At 41.6% G+C, this 22,837-nt stretch overlaps 1 protein-coding gene and 1 long non-coding RNA gene across 5 annotated transcripts in view; both read right to left on the reverse strand.

The window, feature by feature from the left end:
* Positions 1-253: 253 nt before the first annotated feature.
* LOC114149035 (uncharacterized) lies at positions 254-3,356 on the reverse strand. Its single transcript, XR_003596418.1, has 2 exons — positions 2,279-3,356; positions 254-2,151 (listed from the first exon to the last, which is right to left on the reverse strand). It is a non-coding gene; the product is annotated as an uncharacterized LOC114149035 (long non-coding RNA).
* A 92-nt stretch (positions 3,357-3,448) lies between these two features.
* Positions 3,449-22,837, reverse strand: part of npy8ar (neuropeptide Y receptor Y8a) — a 53,269-nt gene continuing 33,880 nt past the window's right edge. For 3 of the 4 annotated variants that reach the window (XM_028026228.1, XM_028026230.1, XM_028026229.1), the window contains exons 2-5: positions 9,645-10,238; positions 8,790-9,031; positions 6,479-6,676; positions 3,449-6,337 (exon numbers count right to left, since the gene is read on the reverse strand). In XM_028026228.1, coding sequence (XP_027882029.1) covers positions 5,887-6,337; positions 6,479-6,676; positions 8,790-9,031; positions 9,645-9,944 — 1,191 coding nt within the window. In that variant the 5' untranslated portion in view covers positions 9,945-10,238 and the 3' untranslated portion in view covers positions 3,449-5,886. The remainder of the gene's footprint in view (positions 6,338-6,478; positions 6,677-8,789; positions 9,032-9,644; positions 10,239-22,837) is intronic. The other variant, XM_028026231.1, reaches the window with a different exon arrangement.

The raw sequence follows: 22,837 nt of genomic DNA on the forward strand, positions 1-22,837 counted from the left end.
GGGTGAGGCTGAAGGAGTCCAAGTAATCCACACATACGAGGCCATCACAGCAAATTAGACCACAACTCAAATTAAAACAATTTTTTTTGTGTGAAATGCACAGTGTGTGTGCATTTGTTGTATGTCTCTGTGTTGCCCTGCGACAGACTGGCGACCCGTCCAGGGTGACCCTGCCTCTCGCCCGGAACGTAGCTGAAGATAGACACCAGCACCTCCTGACCCCACTAGGGACAAGGGTGTTAGAAAATGGATGGATGGATGACAGTAGTTTATTTGGGTTCTTTTCTTCACAGATTAAATCACACATAAGCTCATGTACAGTAATACAGCATCTATGACAAACATTCAAAAATCACAGCATGAGAAAATACAAAGAAGAACTAAGAGACGGCTCAGATCAGACACCTGGAAAATAAAACCTCTGAATATTGTACAGATTTCATAAATATATTTTACAATGACATTCATTTGCTTATTCACTCTGCAGCCATTTTTCCTTCCTTTAGAAATAGATTCAACTTGTTAAGCTACCGACACATTCCCTAACACGTTCAACTCCCTTATAAATCAATATTACTTTAAGTAGCTCTCTAAAAGGGTTTTCTTCACCATTAACATAGAACGTGTTTGATCCAGTGTGTTAGCTTGCAGATATTTAAAAAATGAATTGCATTAGCATATTTTTCAAGACAGTATTTAGTGGAGCAATGAAGTTTCATTATCACATCATTTATCTGAAGTCTAAAATCTAAAAACCTTCTTGAAACGAGTTCAGTTGGTCTAGTAGGATTATTTAACAGCTGTGTTCAGTTCAGGACAATGGCACTTCTGAATGAATGAATGAGCACAATAGTTCATATGTGGTATCCTTACTTAATTATATACATATATATATCATTTCATTCCTTTGAGCCAGTGATGGATTTGTTGTATCATGCTTATCTTGCTGCTTAACCCAAGAACACTTCAGCTCAAATAATGATGGTCTGTAGGTATTATGGTTGATCACAGTCAATACATTAGAAATGCAGGGGGACAGGAAGTGGAACTACATATACACATAGGGCCAGCATAACTTTTAAAGGCAACTATCATTTGAAGATTGCTATGTGTCTTTACTCAGATCTTTTTAGATTAATTGTAAAATTTGATGACCTTGGCCTGTGTTGGACTGGTGACCTGTCCACAATGTAACCTGTGTTACATCACACAGGTTACAGAGATGTAACACAGATGTAAACTGCTTTTGGAGATAGGCACCATTCCCCTGAAGACCACGCCTTTTGTTGCTGGTGCAGTGAAAGATGCAAAAACAGAAGAAATATTTAAAGGGGTAAATATTGTTTTCCCAGCACAAACAGAGAAAGAGTGAGAGAGAGAGAGAGAGAGAGAGAGAGAGAGAGAGAGAGAGAGAGAAGTGATGAAACTGTTTTACTTATCTGGTTGTATCAGATTGGCTTGGCTTTCTCATCAAGGCTACCGACATTGAATTTTAATGTTGCTTTACAAATGTGCATATTTCTGTTCTTCAAACTGACCAGAGGCTAAAATTCAGATTTAGCAAAATGTGTGGGAGATACAGTATCTATGAGCCCTCAGTTCACCAGTCATGGACATAGTTTGTATTGAATGGCTCAGAAATTTTCATTATGCCTTAAGCTGGTATATGTCTCACACTTTGAAATACCTTCATGTATTTTCCTACCAAAATGAGAAATTCATGGATAAGCAAGGTGCTTAAACCTCAGCATTGTAGCTAACTTAACATTTAAAACAACCCTACAAGGTTTTACGTCATGGAGACAAAATAGGACTAAAGAGTGTCAGTAACAGCCATATGTATCGTCATAAGTCATATTTTTCATCACAGAAATGTTCTATTCAAAATTCAGCCACTTGAATGACTCAAGTATCAAACTGGTCCAAGCAGCTCATACAGAACTCAGTAGATGATCACTAATAGCATCTACAATGTGAAGTTATAGTACAGTGATGGTGACTAGAGTTCTACCACTGCATCCAAATAAATACTAGTGAGCTTAAGTGTTTCAAAGTTTCCACTAGGCTTGTCATTTTTATAAAGATTTATTGTAAAAATTGACCCAGTTTACACAAGTTGTACAATACATTTTTAACATTGTACCTGGATAACTCAGGTAGAAACAGGTGAGCCTTACTACAACTGTTCACTTTACCTTTAAAAACAAAGCTACTTCACACCAGTGGGAGGTCAATGCCATCAGCAGATCTGCTGATGTTAGAGTAAAATTATTAATACATTCAATCATCTATACTATATTAAAAACTAACATCATTTAGATTTACCCATGTCACATTTCTCTAGAGTAATGCAGGCCAGTATTGCAGTCAAGATCAACTAACCCGAGACCAAGACAAGACCAAGACCAGCGCCCCGCGCTACATGACACAATAAAATGTGAAATATGATCAAAATTACTAATCAAATTGATCTGAAAGATTTACATTCCCATAAAAACACCTAGATATTAAATACTTAGAGCTGAAATAAATTGAACCAATATTAAAAGCAGAACAAACCTTTTGTTCTGCTTTGCTTCCATCTCTGTGATACAATCCACGGTGGTCTCATGCCATCCCTAACAAGATAACTCCCTGGGCGGTTGCCCATATCATTCATGTCAGAAACGACCTCTGTCTGCACCATTAAACATAGCAATTGAGGCAATGCACTAACTGTTAACAATGCTCAGCTATGAACACTGACCAAGGAGCAACTAGCAAGAAGTAACCAAGCACAAGTCGCACACCGTGACTCTTTTCGCCGTCTCTCCCACTGCATGAAGCCAGGCAGCACAAAGTGCTGTAATGTCTGCGACATGACCTGTGTCATATGGCAGGTGACAAAAACAATCAAAAAGCATTGAGCATGCTCTGCCTGCTTTCGTTCTTCTGTTTTATTTATTTGCTATATCAATGTATATAATAAAATAAAAATAATAATAGCTACTGCAGCAGGGGCACAACTACATACTTTCTGAGGTGTATGCGAACATGGGCTGCGTAAAGTCCGTCTCTAGGTAACCATGACAACAGCGTCAGTTCGTGTGGTTTAGGAGGGTCCTATTTAAGTCCCGAAACCACAATTTAGCTGACCTTAATATTGCCCGTGTTTTGTTTCGGTCATTATTATTACACTTATTGTTGAGGTGTGTGTGATAGGTGTGTCTATCAGACATTTATAGCAATACAGAATAAATCGTGTCCTGTATTGGTTCAATACGGGGCGGAGACAAAAAAACCCACCGATCATTTTAGCCTAGCTTAAGCTAACCTGAATATTTATAACTCTCTTGTTGATACACTGACGTTACTTACCTTCTGTCTTTCAACCACTTTGAAAAGCTTTTCTTTGTCTCTCCAACATCTTTATCCTTCCCCCTCTCCTGTTTTCTGTTTTGTGCCCCGGAGTTTTTTTCTGTGCCCCATCTTTAGCTCCCTGTTCCTACAATTCAAATTTAAAAGAAAAAAAAAAACGCGCCTCAGCAAGTTCTAGAAGGGCCGCTGCACACGCTACCTGTATGGGATCTTAGGGGCGCCTAATCAGTGCTGTTCCTCTGTTATTGATCATTTCATACACAAACAGCTGTTAAGTACATAAAATGCTGACTAGAAAAACAATTCCCCACATCGTTTTTGCGCCCCCTCAGTGCAGCGCCCCCATGCGTTGCATAAAGTGCATACCCACTTTTTGCGCCACTGTACTGTACGGTCTCGGGCGCCAAGACCGACTTGTCACCAAGACCGACACCAAATGCGGTCGAGTCCGAGAGCATCTCGAGTATTACAACACTGATGTAGGCTACAAAACAAGATAACCTTAATTATGCAAATTCAACAGAAGCAATAATGTCACCTTCCTGAAATAATGACCTACATCTTTTTGGTTTTTTTCCAAAAGTGATTTTTTTTTCTAAATCATCTTTCTGCCAAAAAATGACATTTTAGGAAAGTGACAATATGATAGTCTGAAATTATTGAGAACATTTCATGTATCCAAACGGGACCAGATGACACATCATGGTTTGTGCTGCAACGTCCGAATGGGAAAAAACAAATTTATGGCACTTTATCATATTTGTACTGGTATGGTATTAATTCCCCTATTTATCTTATGGTGGTGTAGATAATGATAAACAACTAACCTGCTCTCTATAATTGTAACACGCATTGAACCGACGTAATGATGTAGCGAGTTTGATCTATAACATAATTTATTTTCTGCAGAGAAAGAATACTGTAACCAATTTCTAGCTGGTTTTTTTTTCCTTTTAGCATTTTTTTCTTAAAAAGCTTAAAAGCTGTTCCTTTCCACATATATATAAAAAAAACATTTGCCAATACAGCAACGCAAACGTATACAGAGGGAAGAGATCTCAACATGGTCACCCCAAATTCTACACTCATCTCTGCCTGCTACTCTCTGCCCTCTTCCTGTCAGATAACTTTCAAAAAAAGGCCACAAAAAAGATATTTTAAAGAATGAACGATGATAAACAAAGCCTCAGCACTTACAAACATGTTCATCTGTTACTCACGTGGACAAACTTGTTGGTATCCCTCTGTTAGTGAACGACTGGTACCAGCCATTTGAAACAGACCGGTACAGAATAGTGCAATATTTCGTTGTTAGCCATTCTTAGGTGTTTCTAGCTGTGTCTGGGCCGTTGTCCTGTTGGAAGGCCCATGACCTGCAACTGAGACCAAGTTTTCTGACAAGGTTGTTGAGTTTTGTCCAAAATGCCTCAATTGTATTGTGTCCTGAACCCACTGACAGATGTAGGAAAGCTGCCCCTGATCAGAACTGAGCGTCCTCCATGTTTCATAGTATGTTTTTTTTTTTGGTATGAATCAATTTTGGTCTCTGAATGCAGAGCTGATGCGCTTTGGTAAAAACATCCAGTATTGTCTCGTTTGTCCAGAGGACATTTTCCCAGGAGAGCTGTGTCTTGTCAATATACAATATAGCAAATTCCAGTCTCGCTTTTGGGTGATTTGGTTTTAACAGTGACTTCTCCCATGAAGTCCACTTTGGCTCAGACAAAATGTATTGTTCAATCTGATAGACCTTGACCATGGAGTCTACCTTTAATTTGCTTGGAGGTTGTTCTGGGCTCTTTGGTTTCTATTTGTATTCTTCTGCTCTTCAACCTGTCATCAATTACCCTCAATAATTGATACAATTTAGCATCAAGCTGCTTAGAGATGCTCCAGTAGCCTTTACCTTTAGCATGTTTTCTTTCTAATCTCCTGTGACAAATCTCTCCTTTGCTTCCTGTGGTTCATTGTGGTTTCCTTAGTTTATTTTCAAAATGATTCTGGTGAATCACAATTCAGAAGCAAACCCTGATTTTTGTTTTTTAATTTTCAGTCATTTTTTTATTCATCTTTACTTTAGTCAGTTTCAGGATATTTCAGTGGTGATTGTGGGGTACCAGCAATTTTGTTCATGTGTGTAAACAGTAAAATGTGTTTTTCACCAAAACATTAAAATGTCTGGTATGAGGTTGATCTGTCACAACGGCTGTAACTGGAAAGCTGAACCTTTCCAGGAGGGTTGCATGGTTTACACCAGAACAGTCCAGGTCTTTCAGCTTCCTCAGTTTTGGGGTTCTGGACTTCCAAGTTGCATCCACAGTCTTCAAACTTTTGAGATGATGATCAGTCACAACAAGAGCAATACGCTGTCAAATATTAGCTTGAAATAGTATTAGACCATTTTCAGCCAAATTCAAGTGAGGACAGTGTTGAACTGGCTCAACATTGATCTTTATCAGTTACACACAACTGATGTAATAACAACCACTCCGCTTAGGATCTTGTCAAAGAATTATTCGGTCCGCATTGTTACAAGTTAGCCGGTAATGTTTTGGACAGCAGAGCGGAGCTGATCTCAGGTCTGGGTGAGGGGACACACACTGATCCCATCCTGTTAAGCGAAGTGGCCTTTGTTATGCCCTCGCTGCCCACCGTAGACAAAGGGAAGCTCTCATAGCTCTCGCCTGCCCGGGTGCCACACTGGCAGCGCTGCAGCGTCGTCCTCAGCTCCCGCTGGAAGTTGCTGTTGAGGAAGCCGTACACCACGGGGTTGATGCACGTGGAGGCCATGGCTGTAAGGTGGCAAGCGGAGAAGACAGCGTCATGCTGACATTTCGGCAGGGCCTGATGATGCCAGTCAAACAGAGTGTTGAAGACATTCAGAGGGAGCCAGCAGAGAGCAAACGCGATGACGATGGCTAGCAGCATGACATTGATCCTCTGGGCTCCCCGAGTCCTCCTGCTGCGCTCCAGCATGTCCCTGCACAATACAGAATGTACCCATTACTACACTGTTCACTGCTGAGGCTTCACCTCAGGCAGGATTACGCAACAATATGAGACATAAATAGTGTCGACTGAGTACAAAAACGTGGTGTCAAAGCAGTGGATTGAAAGACACCTGTGGTGAGAAGACTTTTGAAGTGCATGAGGGAGAGTGTAGCTGTGTGACCTGCGGCGTCTCAGGCGGATGAAGATCCTCAGGTAGCAGAGCAGCACCAAAAGGAGAGGCAGGCAGTACTGGAAGATCAGCAACGAGGTTGTGTAGGCAAGCCGATGTTTGTCTGACGGCCACAACTCCATGCAGATCAAATGGTCCCTTGGTCATGTTAGGAAAAAAATTAAAAATATCTTTCAAAATATAAACTTTAAGAAATTGTGTTTTTTTTCAACCTTTTTGTGGCAAGGTTGAAAGGTCAGTCCAGATTTTGTACTGAAGTGACGTTATCAGAAACCTTTGGAGTGGTGCAAGCTAACATGATTACACTGCATATTCACTGTTCAGTAATTTCAGATTCACCTGATCACAGACATATCAAATATTTTATATTGCCACCTGTTAAAGAATTTTTTCATACAGCATATTTAAAATATTTGAAAGAAAATGCATCTTGGGAAGCTGGGCGCGATGCTACCGGACACACCACTGACTGCTGTTTGCAAAACAACCAATCCAGACGCATCATTCATTTTCCTTGGCACTCATTGGCTGGAGCTCAGAGAGCAGCAATAAGAAAGATGGTGGATGTCAGCGTCTGCTGTAGTGAGAAGATGGTTTCCACTGTGCATGTTATTAACATATACTATATTTTCAAAATAATAAAATAGGCAGCTATAGCACACAGCAGAAATATCTCCTAAGATTATCTTAAAGGGGAAGTTTTATGTTAAATCTACTATTTGAGCTTTACATCATGTTATGATATTATTCTCATTTTATTCTTTCATGCATGTTTGAGAAACCATTTAATCTCCATGGCAACCATTCAGCTGTGTAAAACGCCTGGGTTCGAGGTGCAGCTCCTCCTTAGAGCTGCAGTTTCCAAGTTTCTGAGCTTCCTCCTTACGGAGCAGACCTCCCCCACCACTAAACCCACTCAGCTCCTTCAGACTAGCCAACAGCAATTAGCAAACGCCTGGTGAAACTGGTTTAAACATTGTTATAGGGTTAATAGAGGAGCCATGTTGTGATCACTTGCTGAAGGTGGAGTTTAGAAAGACCAGGAATATTTAAAGAGACAGAGGCCCAATTTCAAGATGTTGAATTCCGAAGTCAATTTTCTTTTAAGTCATATTTGACACATGCAGCATTTTTACAACAACTGAACTTAACATAGTCACTTGATTGTGCTATAAAATGCCACTAAGTGCCTGGATAATAAATTCTACTGCAGGGTAGAATTGGGTCTAAAATTGAAATAAAAATCTTGCTGTGTGAGCCATGTGTAAACAGCACAGCTTTACCCGTATTTATTAAACCAGCCAGCATGGCTCTCTGGGTTCATTCTCAACACAACTCACTAACCACAGAGGAAAAATGATCCTGAAAGTCTCCTTAAAGCCTGAGCTCATTTGAATTACTATTTCCTGATCTGATTACGTTGGGTTTGTGTTTCTGGCTGCCACTGCTCTAATTATTACTTCATGCCCATTCTTCACTCCCCATGGTAATTCTCGTGGGTTGTGTGTGCCAGGAGGTATCCTCAAATTCTGAAACGTGTTCTTAGTTTGCATCAGGGGTATGAGCAAACATCATTTCATGGGGAAAGCATCACGAGTGTTGCACTGCACAGTCTAATGAGCATAAAAATGGCCTCAGCAGGCTCCTTTTCCTTCCACCTCAATTCCAGCTTGCTCACATTATGCCAGGTAATGATGCATGCCCTGAGAAAACCGCTGAAGACAGGATGATGCTCCAGCCCTGTGCTTACCAAAATCCATTTAGCATCAACATCTTGCCTTGCAAAAATATTCACGTATTTGCATTTTTATATTTGTGCATGTAATTATTTTTAATTGCATGTGGCAGACAATAGAACATAATTTTGAAATGGAAGAAAAATGATAAATGTTTTCTTCAAAATTATTGAGAAATAAAAAATGGGCGTGACAAACTGTGTTTAACCCAGATTCTGAGTCAAACTGGGATGAAGGAATCAGTTAGACACTTAAAAGTGTCTTGGGACTTAAGACTGAAAACACATTTAGTCAAAGCAAAAATGAAACTGCTTTCTTTTAAGCTCACTCTATCTGTTTTTCACCTGCACAAGTTGGCCAAAATGACCAAGAGGCCTGTTAGTGTCCTTCTCCATGTAAAATGAAACAGCACTTTTTAAAGCCTGCTGTGTGTTGAACTTTTGCGTCGATTCTATTCGTGTACATTTATCTAATCTCACATTAAGATCCGTCTGTGGCAAAACCTTCAGCCTCACCTGAACGGGTTGGAGGGCAGGCTGATGTTCTGGAAGGGGTCATTAGTGAGGATGTTGAAGGACAGGAAGGGCAGCGAGATGAAGCAGCCAACCAGCCACGTGAGGCCCACCGCAAGGTAGGAGTGCCCGGCCGCGGGGGTCCAGCCGGTGGGGTGGAGGATCAGCTGGTGGCGCTCCAGAGCGATGAGCACGAGGGAGAAGATGGACACGGTCACAGACATGCACTGGACAAAGGGCGTCACCTGGACAAGGCCAGAACAAACACGTGTCTAGTTAAGGCATTCAGTGATAATCATTCATTTCTAAAACAAAATCTGCATATAGATGGAATATTTACTTTGTGTTGAATCTATATTTAGCGAACTGTGTTACTCTGTGTTTGCATCATCTGTTTTGAAGAGGAAACCAATTTGTGGGAGAGCTGTGATTTTTGAAGGGGAAACCAGACGTGGCAGTTTGACATAGTGGGGATTTTGTCTACTAGGCTCAGTTTGTCCATCCACTGAGTTATGTGGATGAATAAAAAAGCAAATGGTGATGGGAGGTTCTGCAATGGCTGAAATGACAGCTCCAAATTCACAGTCTCTGTAAAGCACTAGCTAGCAGATAACACCACTAAAGATAAATACATGGATGGGTTTCTCTAGATCTTGCTGAGACATTAGTCCTCATGGGATACATTCCTTCTTCTCTATAACTACACACCATGTTGTGTTGGTCTGTAACATCAAATGTTAAAAAAACGTACTGAAATTTGTTGTTCTGATGTGACAAAATGTGAAAAAGGTCAAAGGTTATGAAAACATTTGGAAGGTAGCGCTGCATCCATCTTCCCATCAGGTGTGACCTGCTGACCTTACACAGGGCCTCCCCCAGCACCCAGTGGTCCATCAGCGTGTAGATGACAGTGACCGGCAGACACACCACACACATCAGGATGTCCGAGCACGACAGGTTGGCGATCAGGATGTTGGTGACGTTGCGCAACTCCTGTTGCCGCGTGATGATAAATACAAGGCCTGCGTTGCCCAGCAACCCGATTGCGATGACTGCACTGTATGCGACAATCAGGAACGTAGCGCCGCCTACTGAGGGCGGGCACTGGGAGGTGTCTAACCAATCAGTGGCCTCCAAGAAGGTTGTGTCGTTAGACATGGCAGGTGGATGGAAGACGGGGAGGGAAGCGGATGGGATGGGTTGGTGGGTTCAACTCGGAGGCCTGAGGCTGTGGCTGAACTCGTATAGGGGATCAGAACGGAGATGACAGGAGGACAAGGAGAGAAGAGGAGGAGGAAGCAGAGAGGAAGCACAGGTCATGAGCAGGATTCAGGAACGTCTGATGGAGCTTCACAAGCATGTCTGACACAAGCGGAAATTCAAATGTAGAAGTTGTCCTGCTGTTTCCTCTCTGTTAGCATCCCGGTGGATCGGCTCTGCATCAGCAGTTTCCTGCAACAAAACAGAAAAACAATGCAGAGTAACGAGGACGGCTCACCAGGTGGGAGAAGGTGAAGAAGATCAGTGGAGATGAGGGACTGAATAAATTAGCTCATGCTGTTCTTCTTCTTCTCTTCTGCCTGTTTTAGTTCGCTCTCAGCAAAGCCGCTCTGCAGCCCCCACAGACACTCATTAATATACAGCATTGTTGGTTTATGGCACATTATGCAGCCTGGATCACCAGGGATACTCTGTTTATAGATGAAGCAAGAAAAACTTGATCTGAGTGTGCTTCTGCTGAACCATCACAGTGAGCACTGCCTTTCGCTTTGACAGGAAATCTAAAATGAGCCCTGGGAGTCCGCTTACTTCAAAGCTGCAGAAGATTCAGGCGGTCTGCTGCTCAGACGGCGACATTCAAACCAAATAAAAGAAAAAAAACACCAGCGACGACAAGAAAGACCAAAGATGAATGGACAGGAAGACAGTCTCCAACGAGCAAATGTCATGGAAGAAAATCATTACACAGGTCTGTCAAATAAAACCTCTATTCAGCTGCTGGGGAGAACTGATGAGAAAATGACTAATTTTCTGCTTTATTCTGATGTCCTTGTCCTTCACTCCTCCCTTTGGTCACTGTTGTAATTATCTTGACCATTTCTGCTTGTGTCTTGTCAGCCTAGGTCTGTATGTACTGCATCATGGTCTCTTTTCTTTAAACCCCAGAAACCTGGCATTTTAGCTGGTGTTTCTGGACTTTGGTTTGTTTTTGATCAGCAGAGTCTTTGACTGTCATCAAAAGTATTTCAAGAACTTTTGAGGGAACAATTTCCAACCGTAATCCCAAATCAGCTCCTGCAGCAAAGTGCACGGACACGTCTGAGGCAGACAGAGGACAAGTGGCTGCCAAGGATATAGACATGAAAGAAAAGCGCCCAAAGGCACAGAAAATGGAAATATTCATGCTAACATCTGTGAGAAGAGGTTCACAGAAATGCTTTCATTCTAAAGCAGTTTTCCGTTACATGGGTTGCTGAAAACCTGATCAGAAGAGACGAGTTGGAGACGATCCTGTGGTTGTTTTCCTGATAGCAGAGCAAACCCTTCAATCCAGCAACACATTTCCATATAGAGGGAATTTCATTTGATTCCATAGGGAGCAAACACTTCTATCTGATCAATTTATATGTATGAAAAGTCAGACGTACATTTACTCTTTCTGGTCTTATTGTATGCATTGTAGACATTACAGACAGCCATCGTAATTGCAAAATTGTGTTTTTGCAACATTAGCAGAATACAAACAAAGATCTCTGCACATTTGTAATGGAAATACAGATTGTGTATTCACACCTGCCAGTTCCTGGGTTCTGTGCTGGATTCTACCCTCATGCACCTCACCTCATGTGATCTGGTCTGCCTGTGTTGTTATTAGTCTGTTACTTCATGAAGATCTTTGTCTGGGTCCTTTCATCCCTCAAATCCTGACAGAAGAACCTGGCTACCCTCTGGACCCGGCAGGGCTTCATGCTCTAAAAAGACAGCCATGATGGATGTGCACTTCATGGCCGGTCTTCACCTCCATGGAGGAGAGTTGGTGCTGAGGAGATACTGATGAACTCTCTCAGTGAGTGAGTTTAAACCTTTACTTTGATTTGATGATGCTGTGTGAAGAGGCTGAGTGGAATCAGCTTGGCAACAAGCCACCTCAACCTCAACCTGGTTGACCGAACTCTGGTGTATTTAAGTGCGCTGTACGGTGCAGAGTTAAAAAATGAATTTGTAACTCAGTATATGTGTCTGTGTTCAAAAAAAGAAACATTTTAAGTCAATTCAGTACTGCTTTTCTGTATCAGATCGGTATGAACCGATATTAAATCTCAAATATCGGTATCGGAAGTGAAAAAGTGTATCATGCATTCATAATTGATCACTCATCATTTTTTGCTCTTAGCTAGAAAGAACCCTGTCCCTTCATGAAAATTTCCTGGCGCTATGGGAAATGGCATTGATACACCATTTGCCATGGTTTATCAATACCATTAAAAAAGTTATTGAATATCTTTGTTAGTATCAGTTTCAAATTTGAAATTTTAGTATTGTGACAACCCTGTAAAGGTTTATATATTTGACACCTGCAGAGAACTGAAACATTATTCTATGAGGAGAGAGCCGAATGTCCAAAACAGCACAGCATGAAGACTAATCAAGTCAGAGAGAAAACGACAGTTACTACAGCTCAGATTGGTTCTACAAGCTTTTGAATGATGTGGTTCACCTAATTACTTCCTGTCACAGGAACTTGTTTCCCAGCGCTGTACATATGCATGAATGCAATCAGTTGATTGTCACCATTGCTGCTGCCATCCTGTGTGTGTGCAGAGCTCCGTCTGTCGCTGCATTTTCGATCTTTTCTGCCATTCGCTGTGGCCCCCGAGGGATGGAGCTGCCAAAGAATGAGACACACTCGCAGGTGTTGCTGCTCCTCCGCTTTGACTCACCCACTTCCACCCACCCCAGATAACATTCATCAGAAATCCTGCTATCTGCCGCGCTGTTGTTCCTGCACACAGCATGTACACACAATCCTGTTTACTTGAACATGTTCAGTCACCTGGAGGATCTGAACTGTGCAGACTACAATAGGACAATAGGACTGATCTGAAATTAGGTATACAGACATTGTGACATTGAGTCTGAGTGGTGACTATGGTTTGGAGCTTTTTATAAAAGTAGATTTTTAAACGTGCTGTTTTAGGCATGTGTCTCCCTATTGAGTGTCAGTTATTGTTAGATGCACAGAATGTAAATGTGTTGGTGTCGGACCATACACAGCAAACCCAGCATGCCCAAATTATCACTCAGCTTTGACTTCAACATGTTTAAAGTGTCTACATGGGTCCAAACCAGAGAGAGAGAGTTTAAATCTTTTTTGGAGAGTTGGTACCTTAACTCTGTCAAGTACTAAATCTATCTAGAGTTAGTCACTTTACACTTACTAACACTAAGTGTTAAATGATTAAATATGAACTCTGTTGATCATGTGACTCATTGCCATTGCAGTTTTACAAAACACATCTATTTTGATACGGCTGAAAAACCACCTCATCCCAGTGCGAAAACTTTTTTAAATTGCCATGGTGCCTTTAAGCAAATTTATTTTCATAATTTCAGTTTGCGGAACACTATGTGTGGTTTATGAAAACACAGGTACTGATGCCCGTAAGAACCCTGAGGTTTTTCTTTTCATAAGGAACTGAAAAGCGCAGATTGTGAAAAATACTCTGGATCACAAAAATCCAAAATGTTCTTTTCTATGACTGGAGAAAAGTCAGTGACAGAAAACTCTGAGCTTGAGGGTTAACTCAAATGGCTGTGAGCTTCAGGTTTTCGTCCCATTACTAAATCACACGCCTGTGATACTGGATATTCAACCAATCCGCTGCATTCACACAGTGCTATGAGTTTCCTTGTGCTTAGTATATTGAGTGGTACCTGTATTATTTTTATGAACCTGTTCCACAACCAGAACTTCATTCTTCCACTTTACAACTGTGACAGGACAGGATCGTGCACTAATGAAAGCCACAAGAACGTTTCGCATGGGATGTCCCACTTGGCTCACTCTTAGAAAACGCATGGATGAGCAGTACAACACAGAACAGGACTTTGTGCTATGATTCATGCATCTCAGTGTAGTTTCCTGTAAACAGAGCAGAGCAGAGTTAGAGTGGAGTCAAAGAGCTGCACGGCTCTCTGGAGGTGACAAGCTGTGAAATTCATTGTCCTCACTCCTGAACGCGCTGCACCGATGAATAACAAGCGCAGAAATAAGTTTGGCCTACAAATATTTACTGTGACTGTTTGCATATGGACACAATGACAAACTCCATGCAACAGAAACGTCTCAGCAGTTGCCGTGGTGAATCACAGAGGCCTTCACGGGTCAGCAGATGTTTCTAGCTGCTGGTAGAAGTTCTGTCAGCTGCTCTAAAAACAGGAATCAAACGTATAATGAATCCCATTCTTCAGTACATCTTTATAAAGGTGAATTTTAGCATCATATAAGACACATTAGGTCAGGTGTGTACAAAGTCTGTCCTCAAAGGGAAGCATCCTGCATGCTGTCCTCCTCTTTCCGTCTCAAAAGACCTGGATCAAATGATGTCTTGTTAGTAGGCCTCTGCAGAACACTATCTGTGTTCCATTAGCTATATAATTGCACAATTTGATATTTCAAAAATAAATCTGCTCAATGGAAATATGACAATTTTGAAAAATTCTTGTTTTCAATAAAAAGTTTTGGTGCTGGGATGAGGTGGGTTTTTTCAGCCCTATTGAAGTTGATTTTCTTTGTAAAACTGCAATGGAAACAGTTTTTTCACATCACATGATGAACAACCAGATGTTGCTACAGGCGCAAACCATGAAGAAGAAAACGACAGGAAGTAGTTTGAGGATCATGGAGCGTCATATTTTTAATGACTTATCATGTGAACAAACTTATTCATGTGTCATTTTAATTTCACTTTTGTATTTAAATGAAACACCGCATTTGCAAAATTATGTTTTTATTTCCATTAGCAGAATATTGACTAAATATTGAGTTTCACACACATTTGATGAGGAACAGAACTAAAGCCTGCAGGATGCGGACATTAAGGACCAGCTGCAGACACCCCCACTTCAGGCAAACTGAGCCTTTATTCATTTTCATAATTCCTGGACTAACACTTCAACCATATTGACAAGACGCTGTGCCTACATTTTCAATAGCTCCTTAATCTTTGCAGAGTGGCAGTACATCCACTCTGTCTCTGTGGGGTCACATCGTGGACAGACACCGGTTCGTCACACAGCAACAGAGAAACACACAGTCAGGCATTCATACACTCATACCGAAGGGCAATTTAGAAAATCTAATTATGCACTGAGTGCATGTTTCTGACCTTTGTGAGTGACCAGTGACAACCCAGGTATGTATGGGTAGAACATGCAGTCAGGCCAGAGCCACGATTAAAACCTATAAGGCTCAAACAACTACACCGCGATGCATATCACTGATTAATATGAATAAGAATAAGATGATAGACATTCTGTATCGGTGTGACCATGACGTGGAAACAATCAACTCATCTTGAATGTGCATAAACCAAATTAGATGATTGATCCTCTGGATAAAGCAGGCGGCACTGTGAGGTTCATGTTATGTGATTTATCCAGAACATTCAGCACAATTTAATAGAAATTAAATTAGCGAGGGGGCAAACACTTTTTCACACCGCTCTATACTGAGCAGAAAAAGTGAGAACATTTTTATTCCATGACATAAGCCTTTTCACCACTGTCTTATATCGTTGGAGAGCTAGTTGATTTCCCTCTGCCACAGTTTTTGAGAGAGCTGAGGATTTGGGCAGCAACCATGAACAACTTAGAGAAACAGCTCTGCGTTTGCCAAACAGCTTAAGCATCACTGAGGCCCGTCTCTGCTCAGTGAAGACTGTTAAATCACCAATATGTCTTGATCCTTCAGACTTCCATCATCCAGTCAAACTAACAAACACCAACTGGAGTCAATAGCGGGATAAACTGTTTGGCATCGACACATGCTCTACTCTTCAAATGTGGGACCATTTAAAGAGAAATAAATCGGCTCTACAACAAAATAAGAATTACTGCCACGAAGCTTTGTAAAAGCACAGAAAAACAAACACAAATGTTCTTACTTTATCAGCTCCCTTATTTCCTTTTCTCATCACTGAAACAGAAAGAAAAAAATGGATATATTCATTGTTCTGTAACCTTTTGTTTCCTTTCCCACATCAAGCCAGTAGCTGAACTGTTTATCTATCGGTATCTACGTCTGAATAACTTTAAACTTTATAGAAATATGAAAAGCGGACGAGTTGGAGAAAATAGCAAAGTGTCACTCAGGATGATAGATCCATGTCCACCAGATGAGCAGAACATGAACATCAAAGCAAATCACAGAGACCGGAGGAAGGACCTGAGGGACGCAGCGTCCTGCACCTCGTGTCAACCTTTCAGTTTATACATCCTATGTAATCACTGATATTGTTAAGGTAGCTTTGCAGATTTGCAGGAAATGAGGACCTTCTAAAGATACCAGATCTTTAAATAGAAAACGAATCATGCAACAAAAATGTTAGGTTAAAAATGTAATTTAACTGGAAACATGGATGTTTTTCTGACATGCAGGTGGACAGAGGTGCCTGCTGCTCTGAAACGTTGCCTCACCCTGCAGACAGTGGCCTTTGGTATTTAGGTTTTTCTCCTATTAGTCGTGACTTTAAATGACCTCATGAAGCTGCTGCTGCTGCAGCTCTGTTCTGTCAGAACAAGTGTGTTCAGGAAAAGCACAAGTACAGTGCTGTGAAAAAGTATTCATCCCCCTTGAACTTGTTCCCATTGTGTCATGTAACAATGGAAGTGGGTGGTAACATTTACTTGAGTAACTCTTTAAAAGAAACGTTCTAAAAATAATTTTGCAGCAGCAGCAGCTTTTACAGTGACGTGAATAATTTTACTTTGAAGTGACGCGACTTTGACCTAATTACAATATTTTCCAGCGACTCAAATTCACTGAATGAACATCCAGCATGTTTTCACCAAAAAATGCACCAGAGACAGAGTTCATGTTAAAATGAATCTTCTTTGTTTGGAACAGGATTCATTTTGCTGATGTTACTTTCTACCTGCTCGGCCACTTTGGGTTCACAATTCAAGATATCAGTTTTGTCATAGAAAGTAATTTGCTTCTACATTGAAGGCTGTAAGTTTTGGATTCAAATATTTCACATTATGAGTAAAATTTTAGATTTGGAAAGGTGTTTTTTCTGCCTTACCAGTTAATTAATAACCTATTTGTATTAATTTGATTTTAATCCTTAACATACCAGAATTTGCACATCATTTTAATCTGATTAAATCTGATCACAGGTTTTAACAAATCTAATCAGATTGTCTTATTCATGGTTTATTGTGTCTCCTTCATGTTTCTCTGTGTTCTGCTCAGATTGGTTTCATGTTTTCATATCTCTGCTCTACAGCTTCATTCTATCCTGATTCTCTTCTGCTGCAGTCGTGCAGGCGACACAGAAAACCTGCACAGAAAGGAGCAATAATACTGCAGCTGAACATTTTGGCTTACATGCAAAACACTTTGAGGCCTATAGGTCTATATAAATAGGTCCAAACCAGGCACAACCAGTATTTTTGTGTTTTTTGATCATCACAAATCTCAAAATACTGGATGCAGATGTGCAGATGTAAAGACTTACAACCCACAATGTGATTTTTCAGACTGGATCAGGTTGCAGGTGCTGTATTTGAGTCTATATTTAGAACATTTGAAAGACAGGTGCAAACTGGCACGGAAAAATGTATGAGTGGAACAGATGAATGCAACTGGCCTGGGGACATTCTTTATGACATTAAGCTAAAAAGAAAAACACATTGACTAACTTAAAACTCTCTTTTAACAGGAAGAAACCTCCAGCAGAACCAGAACCGGGCTCAGTATAAGCGGCCATCTGCCAAGACCGACTGGAGGTTTGAGAAGACAGAAACTAATGAACTGATGATTATTTTGATCTTCTTGAAAGTAAAAAGTTTACAGCAGGAGACGCAGAACGATTAGGTGATGTCAGCATCATGTCAGCCGACGCCCTCCTCCAGGAAGGAATCCCAACCAATCAGGTTCCAGACCAGGTGTAGCTTCTATGGAGATAAGTCATCCAGTAGCACATGCAAAATCCTCATTTAAACAGGGTGGTTTGCACCAGTTTTGCACATGTAATAAATTGCAGGTGGAATCTTTGGGGATCATCCACAACATGCAATTAAAAAAAAAAGATTTATATTTTGCTTGAGCAATTTAGTGCTTTTTATTTGGAACCTTTTAGGATCAAACCCTAGAACAGAACATCCTAACCAGAACAGCTGCTAAAGACGACAAACACCTGGAAACTGGGACAGAGTTTAGCTTCCAACATGGCAGCAACCATGGAATGGTTTAATTCCAATACTCATATAATATAATCCAAAATCCACAAATAGAAAAATATTCTGGTGCTTTTACCTTCAGTCATTTGAAAATCGCTTAAACATTAAAGGAGCCAACCACAGGCCTAGTTTTAATTAAATATCATCAAGCCAAACATGTGGCTTTATGCTTTTTTTCACAGGAATTTATTGATGGTGTTTAGAAACTGTTCCAATCATGGTGCTAAAAGTATGAAAAATTATAAATTGGATCTGACTTGCATCATGAGGAGTTGACTAATGCAACCAGAAAGGATGAAAAATCTCCCTGCAGGCTGACATGCAGTAGTTTATTCTGATGTTTGAGAAAAATGACCGTCTTCCTTTTCAATAGAATTGTTCCACTGTTTAAATCTGAAATGACATCTGAGTAGCTGATTGGCTGCCAGTTCGATCGTATTTGGCTTTTACAGCCTCAGCTCGGCTTGTTTCTTGTCCAATGAAGAAAATTGGTTGATTTATTTCTAATTGGTCTTTGCGGAGTCCTCTAACGTCCTTCAACATGACAGACTGAGCTGATTGAGGGAGTCAACTGGCTTCTTTAAACAACTATCTGAACAAAAACGATTGTTTCTACCACTTTGAAAACAGAATAGTCAGAAGATTAGGCTTTAGACATCTGTGCCAGTTATTACTTTGCTCTCTGATGAGACCACAAGAAGCATTTAAAGATAAACAAAATCCCAAGAATGCTATTTTGTTGTTGTTGTGCAAGACTACAGAGATATAAATAACTCCAGCAGTGTGAGTGTGGAACTGGGACAGCCTGATAGTGGAGCTTTTAATCCGTTTTGGATTAAACCGCATCGTGGTTCACTTGATGCTGAAACGGAGCGGCCCGATCGACGACCGCCATCGCTTCAACGTCACGTCGTCGCTTCCGCATCCCGTCGGCCAAGAGGCTGCAGCTCCTCACCACGGCGGAAGACACAGACGATCAGAGCGGCTGAAGAGTCCTGAAGGTTTTGTGTGTGTGTGGAACCGAAGCGTCCGCCTGAGCCTGAGGGAGACGTGGTTCACATGCTGGGAAGGGAGCCCAAAAGATCCAAGGAGAGGACAAATTCAAGGACAAGAAGTAATAAATACAAGCAGAAGCTCAGTTTCTACGCTCGCCATATCAACACAGAGGGCATATTTGCACTTTTTTGCTCACTGAATGTGACTGTCGCTGTCCATCACTTTGGACAGGTTGTTGTTTATCACAGACGCAGCGTGGTTACAGATCTGCAGCATTTCATGCATTATTGACCAGATTTTCACACAAAATTTGACCCATTTCGACATAAATTAAAAATAGAAACCGACTTTTAAATAGTGCTGATTAAATGTGGATGTGTAATTGCTTGAAGAAGGCTGCCCTAAAGGATCTGGTGAAAGCAGTCAGCATGCAATGCAAAAATCAAACACTAATGACCTCAGGGGGTTTCAGACCCACACGACAGAAACAAGACTCCGAGAAATCAAGCAGCCACTCATCACAAAGCTCTTCCTCCTTAGTTATCTGCCCTCCTGCGGCGTCATGTTGGAGGCCTTGAGCCAAGAGCCTCATCCGCTTTCTAAATGAATCGGTGAGCTGAAGCAAACAGGAAATACTTTTTTTGGTGGCTCCCAAAAGTTTTGCAATCCTGTCGTCAGGTATCTCTCCATCTATTCGCTTCTTTTCTGTCAAAGTCTGAATGTCTGACAAGTGTGGTCATTCTGCAAATGAAATATGATTGTCAAGGTTCCTGTTTTACAACAAAATTGACAAAGTCCACACAGCTGAGAGACCAACAAAATCATCTTTTCAATGGAAAGCATGCAGCTCTATGGAAGAGGCAGACAGGCCTGCAGCACAGTTACTGTATGTAAAAATGTTACATTGTTTGTTCATTTCCAAAGGTTTAGCATGCAGTATTATCACAGAACTCAAAACAATATTTGCCAACGGTTCCGACAACCGGCTGATCCTCCTAAAAAGTTCTACAACAAAAATGAATCTGACCAAGTCTATATTGACAATACTCTGAAGGCGGCTATCAAATCAGTAAGCTAAGCCAGAGTTCCTCCCACTAGATTTGTGAGTATTGTGCAACAGGTGAAGCTGCAGTAAGAGGATCAATCCAAGAAAAACACTGAACACAAGATGGAGGAAAACACTGAGTGTGATTTTCTTGTCAATAATCTTGATTTTGTCCAATCTGACTCTGATCAAGACCTTGCTAGGGATAAATAGTTGTATCACCAGCTACAGCAGAGTTAGTCCATGTATGAATGAATAAATGGAGAATTCTAACTATGCATGAACTAAACCAGAAATTAAATCAAATCAATTAAATAAGACCAAACTTTACAAAGACCTACAAGCTCAGATCACTGATCACTGCAGGTCACAAATGAATAATTGTGATCTTTTCTGTTTTTATTTCCTGCTGGTTGCCATAACAGCATGACAAATGAGAATCAATGTCATGGTAGCACAGAGGGACAACAGGGTGATTAATGTTGTTCCCATCTAATCCGACGCCGAGTTCCACCATGTCACCGGCTCTCACACTGACCCTCAAGGTGACGTTACGGCCTCGCTTGTCACAAAAACAGTTTTGCACTCGAGGCACAAACCCTTAGACATGTTTTTACAGACTCAACAGAACATACGATGGGAGGAGCTGTGAGGGGCTGCAACCAGAGCCTGACTGCCTCTGGGGAATCCACACCATGTCCTCTGCTCTATAAGCCTAACAACAAGTCCATCAACACACAGTTCAAAGGATTAATAATAGATGTTAAGAGACATAGTCCTGTATCAAGAAACTGTTATACCCCTATTCAATACCTATAAGGCTGAGGAAAGGTGAGGCGAGACCATTGGTGGATAAAACTGACTTTAAAATGTTTAAGCAGCCAGTGAGCCTGAAATGAGGAAAATGACGTGAAACAGCAGAGCTTAGTGAAATCTGAAGACATAAAGAACAAGTACAGCCACAAAGGAAAAGACTAGCTGCTGATTCAAAGTGGATGTGTTTCCATAAAAGTGCGTAAATTGAAATGACAAAAATAAATTCGCTTAATGAAAACAGGCCAACGGTTTTGTGCTAGGATGAGGGGAACTGAAAGCTCACGGTGCACCGTGTCAAATGTAGCAGCTAAAACTAAAAGCACAAGAATAACAGACTGACACAGCTGGAGTCAATTGCTAAAAAAATAGCAGTAAAGACTCTTAAAAGAGCTCATTTAGTCCAGTGGAAGGTTTTAAAACAAGACTGGAAAACCTCAAGAATTTTATGCTTTTTCCAGATAAACTATTAGTTGGTTTTTCTCAGGGATTTTGAAATAAAAAATCAATGAGACATCGGCCTCAAGCTTGCAAAAACAGCAATATCTGGTTACGAGACTGAAGAATCATGAGCTGAAAGGACTGAAGTCCTGATAGACGGAGTCGTATCAATAAAGACATGAAGAAAATTTTAACACACAGTTGGGAAGGACTCCACACAGACAGTCTGTGGGGCATTATGAAGGCAAAACACAAGAAAACACAAGGCTTAAGACAGACTGAATCATTTCAGAGAAACAATTGCTTTCAGCAGCTTTCAAAGTTTTCTGATAACGCCAGCAGTCCCTAAAAATTTTAAGTGAAACCTGCTGTTTGTACACATGTAGACTGGTTGGGCGAACTCCCATGCACCTCCAGGACCCTGCTGAGGGTGTAGAGCTGGTCCAGTGTTCCACGACCAGGACGAAAACCACACTGCTCTTCCTGAATCCGAGGTTTGACTATCCGACGTACCCTCCTCTCCAGAACCCCTGAATAGACCTTGCCAGGGAGGCTTAAGAGTGTGACCCCTCTATAATTGGAGCACACCCTCCGGTCCCCCTTTTTGAACAGGGGGACCACCACCCCAGTCTGCCAATCCAGGGGAACTGCCCCCAATGTCCATGCGATATTGCAGAGTCGCGTCAGCCAACACAACCCTACAACATCCAGAGCCTTAAGGAACTCTGGGCGGATCTCATCCACCCCCGGGGCCTTGCCACCGAGGAGCTTTTTAACCACCTCGGCGACCTCGTCCCTAGAGATTGGAGAGCCCAACCCAGAGTCCCCAGGCTCAGCTTCCTCAATGGCAGGCATGTTGGTGGGTTTGAGGAGGTCTTCGAAGTATTCTGCCCACCGGCCCACAATGTCCCGAGTAGAGGTCAGCAGCACAACATCCCGACTATAAACAGTGTTGGTGCTGTACTGCTTCCCCCTCCTGAGACGCCGGATGGTGGACCAGAATCGCCTCGAAGCCGTACGGAAGTCTTTCTCCATGGCCTCTCCAAACTCCTCCCACACCCGAGTTTTTGCCTCAGCAACCACCCGAGCCGCATGTCGCTTCACCCACCGGTACCCATCAGCTGCTTCCAGGGTCCCACAGGCCAAAAAGGCCCGATAGGACTCCTTCTTCAGCCTGATGGCATCCCTCACCGAAGGTGTCCACCAACCGGACACCTTGGGGGAGATGTTTTTTTTTTAACTTTATGCGCAGACACACTGCATAATGACAGAGTTATGCCTCATTTGTTCT

This window comes from Xiphophorus couchianus, chromosome 8 (assembly GCF_001444195.1).
Source record: "Xiphophorus couchianus chromosome 8, X_couchianus-1.0, whole genome shotgun sequence".
Taxonomy (NCBI): domain Eukaryota; kingdom Metazoa; phylum Chordata; class Actinopteri; order Cyprinodontiformes; family Poeciliidae; genus Xiphophorus; species Xiphophorus couchianus.